Raw genomic sequence first — 23,114 nt, 5'->3', positions numbered from 1 at the left:
CACATTTCAGGCCTATGGTGGTTCCTTTCCTGAAAGCATCATCCAAGGACATCTTAGCCCCGGGGGCTTTTTCTCAGAGTGACGTAACTTCATTCTCAGTTGCACAGCATCGATGGCCTAGGGTGAATCCGTCAAGGCCCAGCCTGGGGTCTCCCGCTCGCATGCCCCAGCCCTTGGACACGAGGCACAGGCCTTCTTCCAGGCTCCTCCACCCCCACCTGGGCCCCCAACAAAGTTCTGTGTGTGGGGGAGCCTGGAGGTGTCCTCTCTTCCCCATTTTCCTGGACTGCCCCATAGGACGGAGCCCCTGAGCTGCCCTCGGCCTCCCCAAGGCCAGGCCTGGGCCCGCTAGGCTTTCCTTTCATCTCTTTCAAGGAGCCCACCCTGCCCGGCAGCAGATGCACTCCAGCTGCTGGGGTGCAGAGCCCGCACACACTCCCAGACTGCAGAGCCAATTGCGTGCGCTTAATTGAAAACTACCTAAATAAAATGTGATCAAGTGTCCAGTAATAAGTCCCTAACTGGGTTCTGGAGAAAACGGATTAGAAATAGTAATTACGCTGCTGGCGGGTGCTCCCCATGGCCCTGCTCCAGAGGTGCCCTCGTCCTCCTTCCAGCGTGAAGGGCAGCTGGGGGGCGCTCTTCTGATGAAGGAGTTTGTGGGCACACCCGGGGTCTTGAAGGGTCTCCGAGTTCCTGGAGGAAGCTCCATCCCAGGCAGCGGGCACCAGGTGTGGTCCCAGGAAGTCAGCAGGCCCGGCGCTTTCCGTGCCAGTCCCTTGCGATGTCAGGTTAGAGCAGAAGTTGCCCTGGGAAGTGGTGTGAGTCCCTCCACTCCATCCCCGTGGTGCTGCCTTTATCCCACTTTGAGCGTGTGACTCACTCCCACTTACAAGGCTCTCTCTGAGACCGCAGACAGGGACAGAGTCCTCAACCCAGGTTGGCTTGGGGAGGGGGGGGGCCTTCCTGCCGACCCACTTTGCAAGTCTCCTGCCTGGGGTTGGTGTTTCTCTCGTCAAGACACCAGGCCTCGTGGTCGGGGTGGCACCCTGCGATTTGACTTGAATAGCTCTGGACCCAAGAGGTACACTGTGCTCTTACCCAGGGAAGGAGCTCTCAGGATTGGAACAGAGAACATCAGCAAGAAACGGGCTTAGGTCCTGCCCAGGCTGGAGCCTGCTGGGCACAGGGGAGGCGGCTGACTGGCAGGCAGGCAGGATGGCCAAGTAGGTGCTGCAGGTGTTGCTACTTCCTAGCGAGGGAAGTAACTGCCCCTTCCTCTTCTCTCAGGTGTGACGTATGCTGCCAAAGGTTATTTCGACGCCCTGGTGAAGATGGGCGAGCTGGCTAGCGAGAGCCAGGGCTCCAAAGAACTCGGTAAGACCCCTAAATGTGGCAGAGACCCCGGAAGTCCCTGAAGTCGTTGGATGTCCCCATGCCGATCTGGGACCCCGCCCTGTCTTGTGTCTGGTCCTTTGATTTGGGATCAAGTTTTCCCTGTCCAACAAGGGAAGACTTCCTAAAATGGCAGTTGCCCTCGGAGCTGGCAAGGGCTGTGAGGCACACACCCTGCTGAGAATGGGGTGCACCGGGTGGCTCCAGGTCCCCTGAGAAGCACGGTGTGGGGATGAGGAGACAGGCAGATCCACGTTTACGGGTGTTTGTGGCAAAACTTGAATGGCCGGCATAGGGGAGCCATGTGAAAAGTTGGACTCAGATGATGGTCTTTAATAGTGTGGGAAAAGGTTCCTGGTATAAAAATGAGGGAAAAAGGAAAAAAAAAAAATGAGCGAAAAAGGATGCAAACCCATAGCATGGTGTGACCAGATTTTGTAAAAATACATTGGGGGCACGTTTATCTCATAATACAAGAAGAGACCCCAGAAGTTTAACAGGTAGAATTTCTGGGATGGATTATTTTCTCTATGCTTTTACTGTGTTTTGCACATTTCCGACATGAGCTCACGTTACTTTTATAGTCGAGGCACACAGTGTGAAATGGGGAGAGCTGTGGGCTCCCTTGGAGAGGCTCTCGGTTGTTGGCAGGTTTGAGGGCGTTTGTTTTCTCTGTGTGTCCATTAATTCCAGCTCCCAGAGGTGCCTCTGTCTTATCTACGGTGCGGCCTTTAGCAGAGGCTGCCCGCTCTCGCTCGCAGCACCGCCCTTCAAACTTTTCACACCATCCTGCCCCGGAAGTCAGGCCTGCCCACTGCCGGGCTTTGTGGTGCCCTCTGCTGCTCCCTTGTTTGAGGACACGGTGGCCCAGCTGGCCCTGGGTCCACACCATCCCCAGCAGGCCTGCCAGGTGTGTGTGCTGTGTGTCATGACTGCCACCCTGGCAGAGCAACAGTGGCATCTGGGTTTTCCTGAGAACAGAGAACAGTGTAAAAGCCAGACACAACTATGGGACCTTCCTGGGCTGGAGCTGGGAGCAGGGGCAGGCGACCGTGTGCAGGCGAGGCTGGGCGGAATGAGTGACCAGGGCCGGACTCCTCATGTGGCTGGGCTCTGCTCACCTGGATGTGGGCCTTCCTTCAGTGTCTACAGAGCTGGCTGGTCTCCGGCTCTGTGGCTCTAGAGGGAAACCTGCTGGCCTCTTGGGGACGCTCAGCTGACCTGCCCTGGGCAGCCCCGTGAGGACGTGGAGGCCGGGGTGCTGTGGTGGTCAGGCCTGCGGGCTCGGCCTGGCTGGTGACTTGGTGGATGTTTGGGCGGATGGAGGCCTGGACCCCTTTGTGATCAGCGATGGCCGTGAACCAGCCGACTCTGAGCTCAGTGGCCACACGTGGGCTCCGCCCAGCGCTCTTGGGCATCCCGGCTGCGGCTCCTGCAGCCACCGTCTGGGTGTTGTGTGTGATCCTGTGTGTTTATACACGGCTCCTGTCTGTGAAAGGGGCACTTTCTTATCGTGGTTAATCGTGGTGGCCTTCTCCCCGCAGTCACACACACGTGTGGAAGGGGAGGGTCTGTCCACGGGGAGATCGGGTCCCACGTGGCCCCATAGTGAGGGTGGGCGTGTGCGAAACCGCAGTGAGATTCCAGAACTTCCCGTGGGCAGAGTCCTTGGGAGTTGTTGCTACAACAGGCCCCGTGAGCAGGACAGCAGCCTCCTGCTGTGGAGTCCGCACATGGAAGGGGCGGGCGGGGGGTTGGAACATCCCTCCACCCACCACTCTAGGAGCTGTCTGGGCTCTGGCCTGAATCAGGGAGCTTCTGGTTTACTTGTGGGTTTTTGAAATCTCTCCAGGGGCTTTTGGGGCTTTGTGCGTCTGCGGAGGTGGCTGGTGAGGACTCTGTTTCCTCTACTCCCAGCGGTTCTGACACCAGATGTGAGTTTTCTTGCACCAGCCAGCCCTCCAGTTTCTGAGGACCCCAGCTGGGCATCCCATAGTTCAGCTCACTTCTGACACGATCTCCCCGGGGTCAGTGCAGACCCACAGGGTGAGGGCCCCATCCCGAGAGAGTGCCCCCCACCCCAGAGGCTGGCACAAGTCATGGGTCCCCAGTTCACCACAACTCTGTCCAATTTGGCTACAAATCGGATTCCCACCACTCCCTCCTCAGATCTGGTAGTTTGCTGGAACGGCTCACAGGACTGAGGCAGAGGCTTACTTCAGAGTCCCAGTTTGTTGTAAAGGGTATAATGAAGGACCCAGGACTCAGGCGGAGGCTTACTTCAGAGTCCCAGTTTGTTGTAAAGGGTATAATGAAGGACCCAGGACTCAGGCGGAGGCTTACTTCAGAGTCCCAGTTTGTTGTAAAGGGTATAATGAAGGACCCAGGACTCAGGCGGAGGCTTACTTCAGAGTCCCAGTTTGTTGTAAAGGGTATAATGAAGGACTCAGGTGAACGGTCAGAGGAAGGGATGCACAGGGCAAGGTCTGGGAGGGTGCCGAGCGCAGGAGCTTCTGTCCGCATGGAGTCGGGGTGCCCCACCTTCCCAGTACATGGATGTGTCCACCACCCTGGAAGCTCTCTGAACGCCATGGTTTAAGGGTTTCCAGGCATGAACAGTTGTTGGCTCAGTCTCCAGCCCCTCTCCCAGAGGATGGGGGTGGGGCCCAAAGTGCCACTTCTAACCCTGGCTCGGTCTTTCTGGTGACCAGCCCCCATCCAGGAGCCCACTCAGAGTTGCCTCATTAGAACAAAGGATGCTGCTATCACCAGGAGATAACAAGGGATTAGGAGCTCTGTACCAGGAACGGGGGCAGAGACCAGTGTGCCTTTCTTTTCAGGTCACTGTCAGCCCTGCTCTGGGAACTGAATTTTTTCTTTTGGCAACAGCTTTACTGAGATGTAATTCACATGGCATACAACTCACCACTGAAAGTGTACAATTCACTGGTTTCTAATGTATTCAGAGTTGTGCAACCATCACCATATCTAGTTCCCAAACTTTTCCTCACCCCCAAAATGTAAGCCGTCCCCATTAGCAGTCACTCCCCCTCCCCCAGCCCCTGGAAGCCACTGATCTGCCTCTGTGTCTGTGGCTTTACCTGCTCCGGATGTTTCATATGGATGGAAGCGTGCACTAACCCATCGTGACCATTTGTGTCCAGCTTCTTTCAGTTAACATCGTGTCTTCGAGGTGCATCCATGTTGTAGCATGTTGGCTCCATTCTTTTTATAGCTGAATAATATTCCATTGTGTGGATTCCATTCCCCGGTTGATGAACATCTGGGCTGTTTCCATGTTTTGACCAGTTTCCATAGCACTGGTGTCAGCAGTTGGCACAAGTGTCTGTGTGGACCCTTCATGTATGCCTGGGAGGGGAACTACTGAGTCACACAGTCGGAGTTGAATTTTTATTAAAGCAGCACACACCCTGGTTTAAAAATAAGTCTCCCTGCCCCCCACGTGCCCGAGGCCCACTTCTCAACCCTGCATGTTGTCTGCCTGTATTTGCTTTCATACATGTAAACAGGCAGGTTTGTGCTGCTGTTTTTCTTTTCTTTTTTTTTTTTTTTTTAATCTTTCGGCCATGCCGTGCGGCATGCGGGATCTTATTTCCCCCACCAGGGAGCAGACCCGCACCCCCTGCGGTGGAAGCACGGAGTCTTAACCACTGGACCGCCAGGGAAGTCCCTGTGCTGTTCTTTTTAATTTTGGACATTATTTAATTAATGTTTTCCTAGGAGATTTGGATTTAGCATTTTTATACCACTTCTCGCTCCCCCCCCCCCAGTAGAACGATGACAACTTTTGCTTAAATCGGTGTCCAGTATAGATTTTGTGCGGTGCTGGCAGGAATGCTCAGACAGAGCAGTCTGACTGCAGTGCAGCGGACTACACGTCTGAAGTGGAAGCATGATGAGATGGACATGAGTGCACACCTGCCTAGGTAGTACACACCTGCCCAGGTAGCAAACGGCCCTGTCACCCCCAGCATTTCCTGGGGCCCCCCAGAAAACCTCCTGCCTCTCTCCCTCCGTGCCCCCCACCCCTTGCCAGGCAGCCACTGCTGTGTATTCTGCCCTGAGACTCGATGTGCATTTGCTCAAGTTTTGTGTAAATGGACTCGAGTAGTGTGTGCCATGCTCTCTCTTGGTCTGGCCTCTTTTATCTCATGATTGTTTTGAAAGTCATCCCGATGTTCCACGTACCTCCAGACCATCCTGCCTTCATGGCAAGTAGTTTCCGCTGTGTGGAAGTGACCCGTTGTTTATACATTCTTCCGTTGATGGACATTTGGGTTGTTTCCAGTTTGGGGCATTTCCACGTCTGCATTTCTCTAACGAACTAACGACGTCGAGCATCTTTTCACATAGTGTTTGCCGTTTGTTTATCTTCTTTGGTGAAATGTCTCTTCAGATCTTTGTCCCCCTTTTTTCAGTTGGGTTTTTGTCTTATAATTGAGTTGTAAAAGTTCTCTGTGTATTCTAGGTTGAAGTGCTCTCTCAGATATATACTTTGCAGATATTTTCTCCCAGACTGGCCTTTCATTCTTGTCACAGTAGTTTTATTTATTTATTTGGCCATACCACATGCCATGTGGGATCTTAGTTCCCCAACCAGGGATCGTACCCCCTGCAGTGGAAGCATGGTATCTTAAGCACTGGACCGCCAGGGAAACCCCTGTCACAGTGGCTTTGGAACAGAAGTATTTAATTTTAATGAAGTCCAGTTGAGTGATACTTTTTCTTGAACTGTTGTCCATGGGTTTTTGTTACTGTTTTGACAACTTTGTTTTTGCTGGAGTTAATAATTGCTTCCCTTCGTTTGCATAGTCATCAGTTTGTGGTCATTAACTCACTCCCAAACCCAACACGGCGCTCTGGGACTCCTCCCTGCCGGCTGCAATCCCGTTAACCTGGCTGCTTCTCCCCCTCTTGGAACTTGCCTCCCAGAGCCCCGACCTGCTCTGATACCCCAGGCCGGTGGCTGAGCCATGCATGGGACACCCCTTCTCCAGTCTGGGGCCATGTTTTCTGGGTCGTAGGTCCTGTTTTACTCCCTCAATTAGGGAGATCATCCTTCCTTTTAATGGTTCCTTAGCAGGAAAAAGGGAAATAACGTTTCTGAGCCCATGTCTGTCTGCGGATGTTTCTCTACCTCGCACTGATGGCTTAGAATTCCAGGTGGGAGACCGCCTTCCCTCAGAGTCCTCACCCCCCTGTCCTCTGACTTCTGGTGTCGTTTTGGCTGATTTTTTTTTTTTTTTTTTTAAACGAGAGGTTTTTTTTTTTTTTCCCCCTCCTGGAAGCTTTTGAGATCTTTGTCCTTGGTTGGGTGTTGTGAAATTTCCAGATGTAGCTCCAGTGTGTATGTTGGGGGAGGGCCCAAGGGGGCCTGGAGAACAAAGCATCCCAAGGGTGGGTGTGGTGTGTGGCCTCCCGGGCCACGGGAGGAGTAACCCAGGGCAGGGGTTAAGCTGCAACTCCGACCTTGGGTGAGGACAGCAAGGGCACCAGGAGGGGCGGAGGACAAGAGCAAGGGTATGTCCACAAGTGCAAGGTGGACAAAAACGAGGCACTCTGGCAGAAATGGGAAAGTCTGGAGAGGAGGAGGGGGGCGAGGCTGGGGGAAGGGGGCAGGGCCTGGCAGGAGCTGGGGCTTCTGGCCGTGGGAAGCCGGGTTTGTGCAGCCTGCTTGTTGTACCCGCATTACGATCCGCCTGTTGCCTGCAGTAGCGGGTGCTGCGTTTTCACTGCTGTAGAATATTCCGTGAACACGTGATGAACACAGTGTATTTCTCTGTCTTCTCGATCAGCACTTGGGTTACTCCCAGGGCGGGTGGGTTTGCTGCTCTGAACGAGCTAGTCCTCAGGACCATGATGCCAAGCCCACCGTGGGGTGATCTCCACGTGGTTCCACAGCAGCCGCTGCCCCGGTGCTCACCAGTGTGACGCCACGGGGCTCTCCCTTCAGGCCCTGCTGTCCTCCCACGTGACCGGCGTGTGAGGGTTCGCAGTGCTCCTGTCTGAGTGAGGCTGGGTACTGCTGCCTTCTATTCCCGTGCCCTCATGCCCGCCTTTGTGTGGGCGAGTCCCACCCGGCAGGCCACCCAAACCCCAGGCGCCAAGGCAGCAGCTCTGGTCCACCTGGTGCTGGAGGGGAGGGAAAAATCAAACCAGGACCAGCATCTCGTATACCAGCAGGACAATTGCTTCTGCTTTGTTGTAACTTGGGGCGTGCTGGGTGCCCGTGTACCAGGGGCTGATGACCCAGCCCAAGGGGGATGCCCGTCCTGGGGCTGCCCTGCAGTGACCTGCTGAGAAAGCTGAGGGCTTCCAGGTCCTTTTGAGCTTTGAGGCCTGGTAGAAGTGGCAGAAATTTCAGATTTGGGACCCTTTGCTCTTGGCTGGAGTGTGGTGGGGATTGGGGTTTGGTGGTGCACTTTGGCCACTGTCCTCATGGAACAATGTCACTGGGTCACTTGCCTAGGAAATGTTTTCTTCTCAGTTCCTCGGTCTCATTAGCTCTGCCTGTGGCCCTGGGCATCTGTATGAGCTCCCCCTCCCCAAAAGCTGGTCGGGACCCCAGGTAGGGGGGCCTCTGCTGATTCCCGAATTATCTGAATCTTGGACATTCATTGACAGGCTGTTTGGTCTGGCGTGTGGCCCATGTTTATAGGTGTCTGTTATGTTTGAAGAGAACATATGTTCCCTGTTTATTCCAATTCTGGGTGCAGGGTTCCCAACTGTGTTCAAATCTTCAGTAATTCCACCTCCTTATTAGTAAGTGGAAGAGGCGTTTTTCTTACTCCCCAGGAAGGTGGGCTCATCAGTTTCTCCATGAGGCTTTTGCTTTATGTGTTTTCCAGCTGAGTTATTGAGTGTGTAAACTACAAGTTTCGTGCAGTAGTGTTTTCCTGACAAGCTGAACTTTATGAGGGGAACTCCTCTGTTCTCAGTAACCCTGTTTTCAGTCTGTTTTGTTTCATGCTGAATTTGTTTTCCTCCACCCTTCCTGTCTGCAGCCTTGGGGAATTACTCGTTTCTGACCACTTTCTTCTCGATAGACCTTACTCCCCAGGATGGGAGGGAAGAGATGCGAGGTCTCTGCTGTCCTGGGGATCAACCAGAGCCCTCAAGGGGTGAGTGCCTCTGGGGAGGTGGTGCCCCAGCCGAGGTGTAGCAGCAGCCTGGAGGGAGCTCTGCTCACACTGACGACATCCTGAGCCAGGCGCCGGGCTTCTGACCAGAGACTTAATCTCGAGGCCCTGCAAAGTGGGGCTTCATCGTCCCTCTTGCTGCCCACTTCCTGCTGGGGTCCCTCTGGGTGTGGCCCCTGGTGGCTTTGGGGTCAGGGATTGCCAGGCAAGCAGTGGCAGGCACCCTGGCCACTCCCCGCTCACCCTCCTTCCTCTGCTGATCCCTGCCCCGTTCTTCCAGTTCTTGCCTTTTCTTTCCCACAAAGGGCAGGAGCTGTATGGCTCCTGCTCTGCTCCCTGGGCCAACAGCCCACTAGGACGGTGTGGGATTCAGCCATGCAGACCCTCGTCTAATGCTTCAGGGGGTACTGCACCCCCTCCCCATCTCCCTACGAGCCCTGCGCTGCGTCCTTCCTGCATAGAGTGAGGGTCTTGAGCAGCACATCACCCCCCCGCCACGCCAGCCAACCACGTACTGCCCAGAGCTGGACCCCTTATCACCAGAGCAGAGGCCTCTGACGTGAGGTCTCCTGCCGTGAGCGAGGCTGAGGCCCGTGGAGGTCAGAAGTCACAGCCCAGTCGCTGTGCTGCTGCCCCTTTGTTCCCCGTCCCTGTGGAGAGCGAGTGGCCGCTCTGCCTTTGGTCCCGTGGCCAGGAGTCGGCTTGGGGCTGCAGCTCCAGACCTCACAGAGGAGCCGGCCTCTCATCTTCACTCCACTCGGCTCTGGGTTTGCTTTGATAGGCAGGCTGCTTAGTCGGGGTGCAGGGATGCCCGCCTTCCCCATCGTCTTGCCGCCCTCTCATCCCCCGCCAGCAGCCACCCACACTTGCCGTGGACTTGTTTCCCTGACCCCCCCCCACAGCTCCGTTGAGGCACACCTGGTGCCGCCCCCAGGCAGGTGATTACAGAGGCTGTCCCCATCTCTTTGATCTGTGTACTTGGGGTAGCTTTTCTGAGGCCCTGTCTTGCTTTCCTCACGGATTTCTGTGCTCATGGGGCTGACCGGCAGCTCAGGGCAGCGGGGGTGTCCCATCTGGGTCCGAGGCTCCAGGCCAGTCCCTGGTGTGTGCAGACCCAGGCCTTCCCCAGGCCAAGGAGCCAGGATGGTGGCCCAAGGGGGGGTGACCCCGATCACAGCACCCTGAGGGGGCTCACTCTCCAAGCTCATAGACCACAAACTTGGGGGTTTGCTAAGATCTGGGAGTGAGCATGTTTTCATGTTTGTTTCTCCTTCTTCTTTCTCTACCTTGAGCCTGGAGGCCACAGGGCAGAGGGGGCAGGTGGCTCCTTTGCTGCTGGCCACAGCAGGGTGCACCCAGCCTCTCCCCGTCCCCCTGACACAGGCAGCCTGAGATGCCAACATGGTGGGGAGCATGGCGCAGAGTGGGTATTTCCAGACTGCTCCGGCGTGGGCTCTGGGGCTGGTCGGGGAGGAAGTCGGATCTCCAGTCAGGCAGGCTCCTTTTGCCCTGAAGGAGGGAACAGTACAGATGCTGTCCTCTTGTCCTGGGCACTGTCAGCGGTGCCATGTCCCCTCTGGGCTCTCCCATTGCCTTAAGCTTTAAGTCACAGGACACTTCAGGTCACATCAAAGCAGAGAGAGCAGGTGCAGACACCCCCCCGCCGGTGCCTGTCTCCTGCTGGCACAGACCAAGTACGGCAGCATCTCATCTGCACCCTGTCACTGTTCCCCTGGGGTGATCCCGACGGCACCTCCTTGCTTCTCCATCCAGCCTCCGTGTGCACTGTTGGCAAGCCCGGCCTTGGCCGTGGGGCTGAAAGCACACATGTCCCCCAGTCCAGGCAGTGGACAGGCTGGCTTCTGGGCCCTCTGTTCCACCGTCACAGCCACTCCAGAATGGGCCTGGTGCAGCATCAGTCTGTGTTGTCCTGCTTGCTGGTTTCTTCCCCAGTGTTGGCTCCTGGGGAGCCTGCTCCTAGGGGCGCCACCATGGACCTTGACCTCATCCTTTGTGCAGGGGAGCCCACTGTCCTGTCCCCCTCACCGATAGCCGTGCCACCATCTGCAGGAGCCCCCAGGGAGCTGGCACTCCTGAGCACATCCTGCCCGCTGGGTGGCCCCCTGCAGCCAGGCCCCCAGCTCTGCTCCCGAAAGCCACTGCAAAGAGCAGGGCTGAGCCCAGCACAGGCAGGAGTAGGAGGTGGAGGCCAGAGTCCAATGCACCTGGGCTCTGGGCACAGTGCTCAGGTGGGCAGGTGACTCAGGGCTCTGTGCCAGAATCATTCATGCAAGAAGAGGGCCAGTCAGCTGCCCTGTGTCTGTGCAGGAGGTTAAGGTGACATATCCTGTGGAGCATTCTAGGCTTTCCTGGCCAGCAGCACTAACATGAGGCCATCATTGCAGCGAAGGCCCCAGCCTGCCCTGAGCCCTCTGTTTCCTCCCTGTGTGGCCGACCTTCACGCTGGGCCCGTCCCTCCTGAGCCTGTGTCCAGGGCCTCTGCCAGAGCCTCACCTGGACATTTCGTCCATCTGTGCAGCCGAGGGCCAGCGGCTGAGCAGCTGTTTTGTTTGGCCCTCACCATCTCCTGAGGCCTCTGTTGTGTTCTCTGCCTTTGAAGAGCCTGCTTGTTTGTGATCCCGGGCATGTGTGTGCTTGCAGGTGCCCTGGGCCTGTGATTGGCCGCCACCTGGCTGCACCCATACTGGTATCTGCACCCGCACCCATGAGAGAGCAGGAGCTCCGTGCTGGGCGGGGCCTGGGGCAGGAGGCGGCTCCCTGCACCTGAAACTGGGCCAGGTTTGGCCACTGAGTCACTGGATTAAGGTGTGGCCTGAACACTCCCCTGGCATTTGGCTGCTGTCCACGCCCAGCTACCCGAGTGAAGAACCGAGGCAGGCAGTCCCATGCCACCTTTGGAGACTCGCCCCGTGGGACTTGGCTACCTCTTCTGGTTCCTGCAGGTGCCGGCTGACTTTCCCACGACTGCCTCATGCTTAGAGGCACGGGGTGGCCCTTTTCTGCGCGTGGGTCGCTGAAATGCAGGGGCCATGTGACCCCAGGGGCCTTTGAGGCTGTTGCCGGATAGTTTCCTTGGCAGAGGTAGTTCTGAGATGGTGCCACAGGCCATCCACCAGGTTGGGGGGCTGCCCACCAGGTTGGCTCCTGTGCTCCCTGTGAGGCCGGGAGGTTGTCGGGCTGCATCACGGCCCCTTCCAGGTCATGCAGAGCTGACAACACCTGGCTGGGGAGCCCGAGTGTGTCCCTGCCTTCCCTGCAGGTGGGTGACAGTCTGTCTCACGTCCACGCACTGTCAGACCCTAACAGCAGGACCCACCTTTGACTGCTAAACCTGACGGACGCCACTTGGAGGACTTAATTACAGCCGCACAGTGGGAGCCAGGGCGATTTCACATCCCTGAGGGTCCTGACTCAGAGGACCCATGTCACCCTACATTGTGGTCCCATGATGGCCTGGAGTGGACTCCTTGCCTGCATCCTGCCTTCACCTCCTCTTCCCAATAACGCCAGCAACCCCCGCCATAGCACATGGAGGGGGTGTCCCTTAGCAACCCCCGCCATAGCACATGGAGGGGGTGTCCCTTAGCCCCTGGGAGAAGTGGCCAGCACACGGGCTGTCACCAGAACCCCAGGAATAGGGTCCACGCTTTCCTGGCCTCCCTCAGGCCTCGAGCAGATCTTGACACCAGGCAGGTTTTTTGCAGAGTCTCTGTCCTCGTGTCCGGCTTTGTGTGGATGCTAGACAGGTCAAAGCCTGGGGCTGAGCACAGGGTAAGAGGGCAATCTGAGGGTCCCCTCTCAGGACCCCCTGGACTCACATGACTGGTGTGAAGGGCCAGGGGCTCCAGCGTGTCCACTTCGCCTGCCCTGATGAGAGCTTTATGGGGCAGGCTCGAGCCTTTGCCGGGAGGGATTAATAAACGTCTTAATTGGATCTGCCTGTTCTCAACGACTCTGGCCACAGCAGGAGAGACGGCTCAGGGTGTTTTCATGCTTCCTCGGTGTCCAAGGGCCCACTCCAGGGTGGGAACATCCATAGGGAACAGCGGTGTGTGGCTGTGGTGACCCCACACCCTCTGGCCTGGTTCCTGGGGGTCCTGCTTGGGAGGAGGGGAAGGGGGCCCCCAGCCGTGGTTCGTTCTGAGCCTGGTTCTGGTGGTGAGGTGGGGCTGGCAGGGTCTGTGAGGACCAGGCCTGGGGCTTGTTCCCACTGAGGGGGAGCATGTGACCTGACCGGGGTCCGTAGCAGGAGGCTCGCCGAGGTCTTTTAAAGCCCATCCTGCAGCAGCACGCCTGTGAGGGCTCTCCCACCACGGCCAGTCTGACTCGAGTGCCTGGGTGGCTGGAGGGCCCTGGGGGCCCCCAGTCCTGTGACCCCGCCGTGTCCCCCCTGAATTGAGGTCCCGCCGGCAGCGTGTGCTATGTTCTCAGTGTGTCTGCAGCTCCCCGCCCCAAGTGAGAGGGAGGAGGAAGCGGTCCTTTGTTTATCCTCCAGCAGAGAGCCAGTGGCCCTGGAGCATCCCACACATGGCGGGGGGGCCTGGCGGGCACAAGTGCCGGCTCGGGAGCCTCTGTGGCAGGTCTCCACCTGTTCCGAGGGGTGCTGGCTGGCCCCTGGGTCCCCGGCGTTGGCAGGAGGGCAGGTGTGTCAGAGGCACTGTCTACGCTCTGACCGCAGAGGCCTGGTTACCTGATGAGCAGTCCTCAACTGGGCCTGTTCCTGTTTGTGTCTCGCATGATTTAGAGCAAGTTGATGCCTGAGAAACCGTCCCCAGGAGAGCTGATGTACACTTGGACAGTTAATCGGGGGCATGAGTGGGCAGGTTGATGGGGAGCCACCACCACTTCTGGGGGGTCTTCATGGCACTTGGTGAGGATCGGAGCGGCGGTGCCTGCCCAGCCTGGGGCGCAGCCTCACGGGGCTCTATGACCCCTGGAGGGTGGCCGCCCTGGAGGAGGGTCATCCACGCACCTTCCAGCTCTGGGCCTGGCCTGCCCGCCCTGCCGAGGTGACCTGCCACAGGTGACCTCCTGTGGTCGGGGGTTGTGGCCTTGGCCACTCATGTCGCTGCTCTGGGTGGAAATGTGGGAGGAAAACCCCGCCCTCTGTCCACACCCACGTTTCCCTGTCCCCTTGTGAGTCGCGTCAGGCAGGAGAAAAGACGGCATTTTGAAGCACGGTGATGCTGGCGGGTTGGACGGTCTGTCGATGTGAGTTCCTGCCCCGCTGTCTCCCGGCAGCACAGCCAGTGTCTTGCAGTGTGCCCTTTCCTGCTGCTGCTGCGGGGACCCGGCTCAGTCAGCGCCTGCCCGGCCCATGGGCAGAGGACGCCAGGTTGACCCTGAGTCCCCACCTCCCTGTCGCCCAGGCTCAGCCCACACGCTCCACGGCCTCCTGTCGGCCAGTTCCTTGAAGCAGCCCTCCAGTCGGCCTGGGCGGCCAGCCTGGGAACCCCGAAGCCCCGAGTGTAACTGTGGATGCCTGAGAGCGTGTGGATTGGCCGAGGACACGTCCAAATGCGTATTTTGCTTCAGGAGGCCCGGGGCAGGCCTGAGCTTTTGAGATCTGATCGGACTCCCGGTGTGGCCGATGCCGGTCCAGGACCTGACCCAGAACAGTTAGGGCAGAGGCTCAGGACAGGAAGGAGGCCAGCCCAGACGGTTGGGCCACGTGTGGTCGGTGCCTCCTCCACCTCGTTCCACGACACTCCGGTGCCTGGGCGTCCACTTTGGACACAACACTGATACCAACACGAGGGGCCGTTTGGTCTTGCTCTGCTTCAGAGCAGCAGTCAGGGAGGGTCACTGTCTGCTATCATCACCATGGCAACAGCCATCGATTTTTGTCCTGGTTATCCTTTTGGCTACCTGCCATTTTTTGCCATTTTGTAGGCAGGAGAAGAACCCTGCTTCTACCAGGGAGGAACTGGTGGCTTTGAGGCCAGCAGGGAGGATGGGGGTGTTGGTGGCTGATCCCAGAGGGGTCCCTCAGTGCTGTCTGAGCTCCGCATCCCATACCGGTGGCTCTCACGGCCGACGCAACACCCCCGCAGCCCTCGGCTGTCTGTCTTCCCGGAACAAGAGCTCTATATTCGTGCCTTGTTCAGGCGTATGCTAATGAGCTCTCAGAGGCGCCTTTCCGCTCTGGAAGCCACCAGAATAATTGAGCATTATGGATATTTGCTTCAGAAGGCTTCAGGAGGCAACGGGCGCTCCCAGCCAAGTTTGAGCAGCTGACCCTTTGGCTCAAGAGCCCCTTGGCCACCAGCAGGGAATGGGAGCTCTGGCTCCTCCTGAAATGACAGATCCTCAAGAAACGAGTGTTTTGGCGCCCTTGGTGGCTGCCAGTGACCAAAAGGAACGCCGTGACCACTTGGCAGTAATAGTGCGTCCTGCTCGCCAGGTTCAAGTCCAGCTCTGCGAAGACAGGGCTGGAGGTTTAGTCTCCAAAGGAAGGTCAGACACCTTCTCTGTGCCCCCAGCACCATCTGGGACTGCTGAGGACTGTTCCAGTACGTGGCTCTACCTGGGAGGAGGCGGAGAACTCCTGCCCACCCCACCGCAGCACACGCCCGCACACGTCAGTCTCGTGGTCGCAGAGTCACGGCTGTGCTGGTCTCACCTCTGCTTCTCCTGGAGAGGTAGTCAGGGGTCTGGTGTCAGTGCCCAGGTCGGGTGAGGGCTCCCGGCAGGCCTGTGGCTGCTATGGTCCTCACCATGGTCTCCCAGGCTCCACCCCTCACACTCTGTCGGGCTCCTCTAGTAGGGGGGAGGATTGCTAAGGTGGCCCTGGCTGGACTTGATCAGGGAGCAGAGGGGCCATCCTGGCACCCCTGCAGTCATGCCTCGTGATCCCCCCCAGATCATCCTTCATGTGACGCCTGCACTGGTCAGTCGACTCGTTACTGGTCAGTAACCGTGCGGACGTTCTGCTCTCAATTCCACCTGGGCCACAGCCTCCCGGCCACCCCAGCCTGGTGTTTCAGTGAACCCCAGCCCCTGCCTGACGTGGCGGTGCCGGCAGAGAAGGGCCAGTCTCCCTTGGAGAGACCTGGCACTGTAACCCCAGGTCCGGGAGGACTTTGACCTTTGTGGTGCAGCTGACAGCCCTGGTCCACCCTGCCTTTTCAGACGGCTTCATTTCTAGCTGCATCAGGGCTTGGCTGCCCCCTGACCGGTCACCCAATTTTATCCCCAGGAGCGAGCAACATCAGCCACTTTGGAGTTGGGGCGGGGGCCTCGGGAGGTGGCTCCTGGCAGTGGAGGGACGGTAGGACCCTCCCCAACGCACGATAAGGCTGCTCCTGTGGACCCATCTGGCTGGGAATCTGGCCGGGGTGCTCATGTCCTGGGGTGATCTGGCTTGACGTCTACTAGGCGGGGGGCCAGCAGGTTACAGGACTGGCCTTCAGGGCTGTGGCAGCCCAGGGAGCCCTTAAGGATGAGCCACATGGGCAGGGGCTTAGCACTGGATGTTCCCATTCTTCCCACATGTTCTCAGATACTGTCCTGGAAGGCTTATGCTCTGGGAGTGGCCAGCATGGTCTGAGAGGTCCAGGTCCAGGCAGCTGGGGAGCCGGGCTCTCATCAGCGTCCACCACATTTGTAATGCTGCTGAAGACACCCACTTTCTCGTAGCATCAGCTCCCCCTGCACCCTGACACTGTGCCTTCATGGGAGCCCCCTGCCCTGTGCAGCGTCCCGTCTTCATGGCCAGGGTCAGAGACAGACACGGCCCTCTCACAGTGGGGAGGACACAGGTGTGAGGATGGGAGTGGTGAGCAAGAGACCAAGCCCTCGGGACCCCTGCCCAGGCCTGACTTTGGCATCAGGGACGAAGGGCATAGGCAGGGGCAGAAAGGGCACCAGTGGTGCCCTTGAACACACGTGGGTGGTACCCTCCTGCTGGCCGGGGCCCAGCTCCTCAGAAGGACGGAAAATGCATGTGGGCCAGGGGCTTTCCCTGTCTTACTGCCCAGTTCCTGAACCTCTTCACCCAACCATCCTCCTGCTTAAAGAAAGAGGGTGTGTGTGGCCGGACCGCTGGTGTCAAGGTGGAGCTGCACCCAGGTTCCTGGATGTCATTGTCACTGTTACTGGCAGGGGCAAACACTTGCCCAGCTCTTTCTCTGGGGCAGGGGCTGTGCCGTGTGCCTTGTCAGCCCAACCCCCTAATCAGGAGACACGTGGTCTTACTGATTTAATCCTGGGATGAGGTACAAACATGTATGTGTAACCCATGAGACAGTGAGGTCAGCCCAGGCCTGGAGCCCTTTCCCCACAGATGCCTGGAATATCAGGACTTGTCACCCCCAGGTGGTCCCCCTGACGGACATCCCCTGGCTGGTGGACAGGCACCAGGACGGAGGCTGGTCTCTGCCCTGGGGGTTGGTCCTGCTTTGTGGCAGTGGGTTTTGGAGGAGGCCCCTCTGTAGGTGTTGTTGGACTCCCCTCCCCACCTCCACACTTCCCACCCCTCCCCCAGCCAGGGCTCAGCCGCCTGTGCCTTCCAGAGATTGAAACTGCCTTCTGTGACCTCCCTCACCTCAGGTCCCCAGCTTCCTCCCGCTTCTTGGGTTAATCAGGTGTTAGAAGTTTCACTGGGTTGCCCTCTGGACACTGATCTTGGGGGTGATGCTTCGCTGTGGGGGTCACAGTGTTCTGGGGGACCTGGCCCTCCATGCAGCTGTGCCCAGCCCTGGGGTCCGGCAGCCGGGTCCTTACCCTCTTCATCCCCTGCTGTTGTTCACTCTTGCTGGGGGTCAGCTCAGGCCGCTGGCTGTCTTCATGGGAACCATCTCAAAGCAGGCTTTCTCGGGTCTGTGTTGCTTTGGCAAAAATGTGTTCTTTTTTAAGCCTAAATGGGTGATAACTCATCTCCTCCTGAAATCCTGTCCTCGCTCCTTTGGGATTAGGAGTCTAGCATATGGCCCAGGAGGGGCCCTCAGGTGGAGTCTGGTCCACCCTCGGCTCATAGAACAAAGTGGGGAGCTGCACAGATCTGCCGGGCGCCAGCCTGTGAGCGGCCAGACTCCGGGGCCTGAGCCCCCCTCCCACCCCAGCTTGTTCCCAGTCTCCCAGATCCACGCTCCCTCTCAGCTTCTTGTCATTTGCAGATTATAAGAACATGTGTTTTTTCTGCAAAAAAAAAAAAAAAAAGAAAGAAAAAACCAGAAAGGCAGCCTGAGTCTTTAAAAATGTCAGCATTGTGAGAGATGCAACTCGAGAGGACTCTTCTGGATTAAAGAGGCTGAAGACTCCCGACTCCACAGAGGAAAGATAAGAATTCTGGTGCCGCTGAAGGTTAAGTCCTCATAACCCACGACTAAGCCTGTTTATGACTTACTTGTTCCAAATGTTCACAGAGCAGCATTTAGATAAACAGTACGCTGACTTATTGAGAGAGAGGCAGACAGAGAGACAGACAGACAGACCTGAAGAGCCGCGCGTGAGGTCCAGGGTTGGGGAGCAGCTCACAGGCGGCGGTGAGTTGGGGCACCCAGGCCCGGAGGTGCGAGTGCTGAAGGACTAGGGTCTGTGTCGGTGGCCGCCGTCCTTGGGTCGGGATGGCCGTGGGCCTGTGCACTCCAGTCCGTGCTCTCCAGGTGCAGAAGCTGACATGCTGGCCACGCCGTGATGTCCACTACTGTCTCAGGTGGTTCAGCCAAAAAGTGTGGCACGGGGACCTGGGTGCACGTGTGGGAAAGAGAGCCGTGGAACCCGGTGAGGGGTGAGTGGGCACCCGCTCTGTTATTTTGGGAGGTTTGGAGGTTGGGCTGGGAGGAGAGTGTCTGTCTTCTAAGCGCTGATAAGAACAGATTCAGGGCCCCTTTGATCTCCGGGCTGATAAGAACAGATTCACGGCCCCTTTGATCTCTGGGCTGTGGATGGAACCCTCTGGGTGTGGCTGTCGACCCGGCTTCCAGCCACACTCAGGTCCCGTGTGTCAGTATTCAGTGCCCTGGGGGGACTGCCTGGTGCCTTGTGGAGCTCAGGTAGGAGGTGGGGCTACACCTGTGCTGGTCTGGGGCTCGAGAATCAGTGAGACGAGGCTCCCTGCCAGACCCCCCCGCCGTCTCTGTGCCATCTGCAGCCACAGGCATCCTTCGTCCTCCCGGCCTTCGGGCGGCCCTCCTTCCCCACCTGCCTGGCCCCCTTGCCGCTCACTCTTCCTCGTTCCTCACTGGCCCACGTTCTGTCTGCCTCTCCCAGGAAAGAGTGCAGGCACCACAGAGGCCCTCGTCAGTGCAGTGACGATGAAGGTGAACGAGTGCCCCAGGCTGCAAGCGGGTCACCTTTATCTCAGTAACAACTCTCACATGAAGACACCAACCTGCAGTTTCTAGAGTCGGTCCCTTTTAAAAATTCTGGTACCTGTAATTTTCTCTAGTCTTCTGGAATCTTTTATCTTTTTCCAAAGAGCCCAGTTTGGGGAAACACTTGAATGTTTCTGAGATCTGAGATGTCAGTGGTGGGTCCTACGTCCCCGAACATGTGTAAATCGACTGTTCCTCCAAACTGTCTACAAGTTCTGAGAGCACCCGGGGTGGGTGGCTGATCCTTCTCTGTCGTCTGCTAATAGGACGGGGCCGTATCACAGCAGGGTGCTGCCCTGCTCGAGTCCTGACCTTGCCTGGAGCTCCAGGCGAGAGCAGCTCCGCCCCTTCCCCTCCTGTGAGCTGTGGTCCTGCCAACGCTGCTCTGTTGAGAGTCTGCCCCACTGCCATCCTCCCGGGTGTGGGGCCTTCCTGCACCTGGCCTCCCCCTCCTCAGCTGTGCCCCCCCCTCAGCTGTGCCCTGCACCTTCCAGCTTATCGCCCTGGTCCCTCTGTGCTGACGGGGTCTCTAGTTTCTGCCTTTTTCTCCCCTCAGTGGGTGCCTTCGGTCCCCAGGTGCTGGCCAGCACTCACACTGGCCAGTGCCAGGCCCCTCCACCTTGTCCTTGTACTAAGGTTCTTGCCAGGGGCTGTGAACGTTTTTGAGAGTCTGTTGGGAATTTTTTCGTGTCGGTGGTGAAATAAAACACTTAAGGAAAAGAAGCAGAGCGACTGAGCCGTGGTGCTCCCTCTGGCTCACGATCCCAAGGTTTGGCAGAAGCCAGCTCCTGCTGGGGGTGGCCAGCGGGGGCAGCAGGTCCCCTGCGGACAGCCCCCAACCTCCCCACTCATCTGGGAAGCGAGAGGGTTGCTGAGTCACCCAGACTTGCTAGAGAGGCGGGCTCCTCGTCGTGGAATCAATTCCTATTCCTATTTGCAGCCTCATCTTCCCAGGGGGCTTTGGACTAGCCTGGAGCAGGGAGCGGTCCCCTCAGAGATGGCAGTGGGCGCCTGGAGGGGCGCTGACCCTGGCTCCCTCCTGGCAGTGGAGGGCTCGGTCTGGCTCTGGAGGAACCTGGGAGGGCTTGGCAGCTCTGAGGCTCCAGCCCCCCACGTGGTCACAGTACTGGCTGGAGGCTCCCCTTTTACTCCCCTCCGCCCAGGGTCTGCTGGCTAGTGGACTCTTGCTCTAAGCCGATGGGAAAAAACCTCAAAAATCATATTGCGAAGATTGTGTACAAAAAGAATTCAGAGTTATTATAAAATAAAACTGCTTCCTAAGGAGAGCTGATTATCACAACAGCGAGCACTGTTTGTAACGGCCTGAAAGTGGAAACGCCCAAATGTCCACCGATGGACATCATGGGCGACTGGCTAAACAAAATGCGGCTCAGTCCCTGGAATGTCATCCAGCCGGGAAAGGAATGAAGCACTGCCACACTGCCACGTGGTGAGCCTCAAAACCCAAAAACATGCTCGGTGAGGAAGCCAGACACAGAGGGCCTGTGTCACGGGGTCCCACTGATACTAAACGCTCAGAACAGGGAGATCCGTACAGACAGTAGATTAGTGGTTGCCCAAGGCTGGAGGGAAAGGGGAGTGACTGCTGATGGGGACAGGTTTCTGGAGTGACGATATCGTTCTGGAATTAGGAGTGGCGGATGCTCCTTGAGGACAGAGTGGCCTGTGAGGGGCTACACAGGCCTGGGCCTCAGCCCTCCCTGTCCAGCCATCCCAGCTCAAGTGTTGTGTCCTTGTTGGGGGCCCTGTCCCTGCTGGAAGGCTGGACCAGTTCTTTCTGCCCCTGTCACCAAGGGCAAGGCCACCACCCTGCGGGACAAGGGCACAGCCTGGCTTCTGAGGCCGCACAGCCTCTTTTCAGGGGCACACGCACTGTCTGCAGGATTCTCAGGCCGCAATCGTGCAGAACAAAGGTGGTGGCGACTGTCCCGACATTGTGCTGTCTTAGCCACACCAGACAGAACCAGTCTGTGTCCAGCCGGACTGTGCTGGAGGGGAGGGAGGTGAACAGCACGTCGCCTGTGTCGGTGAGGAAGCGCAGCAGCAGCAGCGTGTGCCGACGTGTGCATATGTGTGTGTGCACGTGTGCGTGCGCGCGTGTGCGTGTGCTGCCCCAGCCCCTGCCTTCCCCTGGGGGAGGGGAGTTGCCATGTGTACTGAGTTCCACTCTTAACCCAAAGATACAAGGCTGGTGTTTAAGGTTACCAAGAGTACCAGGAATTTTTAAACTCTAAGAGCTGAAGGGTGTGCAGCCGGAGGTGACTCACTGCTGACCTGGCTGCCTCCTCACAGGGTAAACACTGGGTGGGAGGGCGTCACCTCGTTCTCAGATGCCTGTGTTTCTTTCGGTGGTTTTGTCCTGGATGAAGCCTCATGGCACCCAAGTGTGCCCTCTCCTGTCCCTGCTCCCGATGGCCTGCTCCCAAACCCTCCTCAGTGCCAGGGTGGCCTGCCTGCTCCCCTCCTGTGGCACCCTGGGGCCTGGCCGCCTGCCTGCCTCCCCCTCTGTTCACACTCCTCGAGACCCTGGCGGTCCCATCGGTGGTGACAACTGATTACCTTGCTCCCCCGCTCTTTGCTCTGGCAAGGCTGGGTCTGGGCTCTATTTTAAACCTGGTTTTTCGAGTTTAGGGCCCACCTGTGCTGTGGACTGAGACCTGGGTTCCCAGATGAGGACTGGTAGAAAGCCCGATGGCCTTCTCCTCCGCGTATGGGGTGGGCCTGGGAAGGTGTCCCCACCTCGTGCTGGCCTTTGAGCCCAGAGAAGGGGGGAGGCCCTGGCCGGCCCCATGGCTCCAAGGACCTTCACTCGCCCGCCTCCCAGGACCCGGAAGGGACCTGGGTGAGAGGACGAGAGAGTGTCCGTGCCAATGCCTGAGGCCCCCCGCATTCCTGGGAAGCCTAGTTCGGGGCACAGCCTCATCCCCGGGCAGGGGTGACCGCCCCCTGCAGCTGGCCCACTGCCCCCACAGTGCTCCAGGGTCCACTGCCTGGTGGCTGGTACACGCTCACACCGCCTTGCAGACATCATGTACACGTGGCTTCCTGCAGCTGCTTGTACAATGCACCTTAAAAATTCATCGCGTGGACCGGCTTGTGGCAGCCACTGGCTTGCAGCTCAGAGCATGTGCCCACTGCCCGCATGCATGCCCAGGGACACAGGTGGGGCTCCAGTGGGCGGAGGCGATGGGGTGCGTCCCAGTGCATCGACAGAGCCTGGGCTGCAGTGTCCAGAATCCTCAGGAAGCTTCACGTACTCTTCTTGGCAACAGGAATTCTTTATCTAAAGGACTTGGTATTTGTTGTTGTTATTTTTCAAATGTTTTCCTTGAACTCGTTTTGTGTGGCCTCTCAAGGAAATACGTGTTTTCAGTTTGATCCGGACACTAATTTACGATTCTGGGGCCTCAAGCATGGCCAACAGTGCCTCTTGCTCTGTGTCTTATTTATGGACTTCATGTCCCTTGAGAGAGTGCATAGGGCCAGAGGGTGACCTCTGGGTGTGGATTTCCTGTGCGTGCCACCCTTGACACACAGGACGGCATCCCCACCATGCATATCAGATCTGGGGGTGCTGAAAGGCCATGGCGGTGCCGGGAGCCTCATCCCACTCGGGAGCTGCAGGTCTGAGCAGGTCAGGTCAGGGTGGTGGCAGCCTGGCCTCGTCCCCTGGGCTGCCTGCTTGTATTTGTCCTGGTGGTTCCTTTTCAGTCAAGGACGGGGACCAGGCGCCTTCTGTCCCCTGTTGTCCTCAGCCAGTTCCCTGACTCATAGACCACCCCCTGGGGTTGGGATGGGGTAGAAATGGGGTCAGGGCCAGGAGAGGATGAGTGAGACTCACATCCTGTCCTGCTGGGGCTGCCTAGCCTCAGCTCAGCCCTCGGCGTATGGTTGGTTGACCATCGACCATGCTGCCCCCAGGCAGCCATGGTGGGGGAGGGGCCTTCTTGTCCCCAGGTGCTGCCCCTCCCTGCCCCGCCATACCCAACAGCACTGTCAGGCCTGAGGTCAGGCTGCCATTTGGAGCCTGAGTGGAAAGTAACTTCCAAGGACTCTGGGCCCCCGACAGGCCTCCGCCTGTGCCCAGGTGCCGGTGTCCGTGGCCCTGCCAGCATGCGTGGTGCTCAGTAAATGTTTATCGCTTTGGATTAGGGGATTTGTGCGTCAGGAGCTCTGGTGTCTGCCCCTGCTCGTGCATCTC

General features: G+C 58.0%; 1 protein-coding gene across 7 annotated transcripts in view; it reads left to right on the top strand.

Moving 5' to 3' along the window:
- Positions 1–23,114, top strand: part of BAIAP2 (BAR/IMD domain containing adaptor protein 2) — a gene marked incomplete at its 3' end in the record, with an annotated part of 70,270 nt that overhangs the window by 15,847 nt on the left and 31,309 nt on the right. For all 7 annotated transcript variants that reach the window (XM_079726452.1, XM_079726456.1, XM_079726453.1 and 4 more), the window contains exon 3: positions 1,291–1,377. In XM_079726452.1, coding sequence (XP_079582578.1) covers positions 1,291–1,377 — 87 coding nt within the window. The remainder of the gene's footprint in view (positions 1–1,290; positions 1,378–23,114) is intronic.

The sequence above is a fragment of the Hyperoodon ampullatus genome (genome assembly GCF_949752795.1).
Source record: "Hyperoodon ampullatus genome assembly, chromosome: 19".
Taxonomy (NCBI): Eukaryota; Metazoa; Chordata; class Mammalia; order Artiodactyla; family Ziphiidae; genus Hyperoodon; species Hyperoodon ampullatus.
This window is presented reverse-complemented; position numbering and strand designations above follow the sequence as displayed.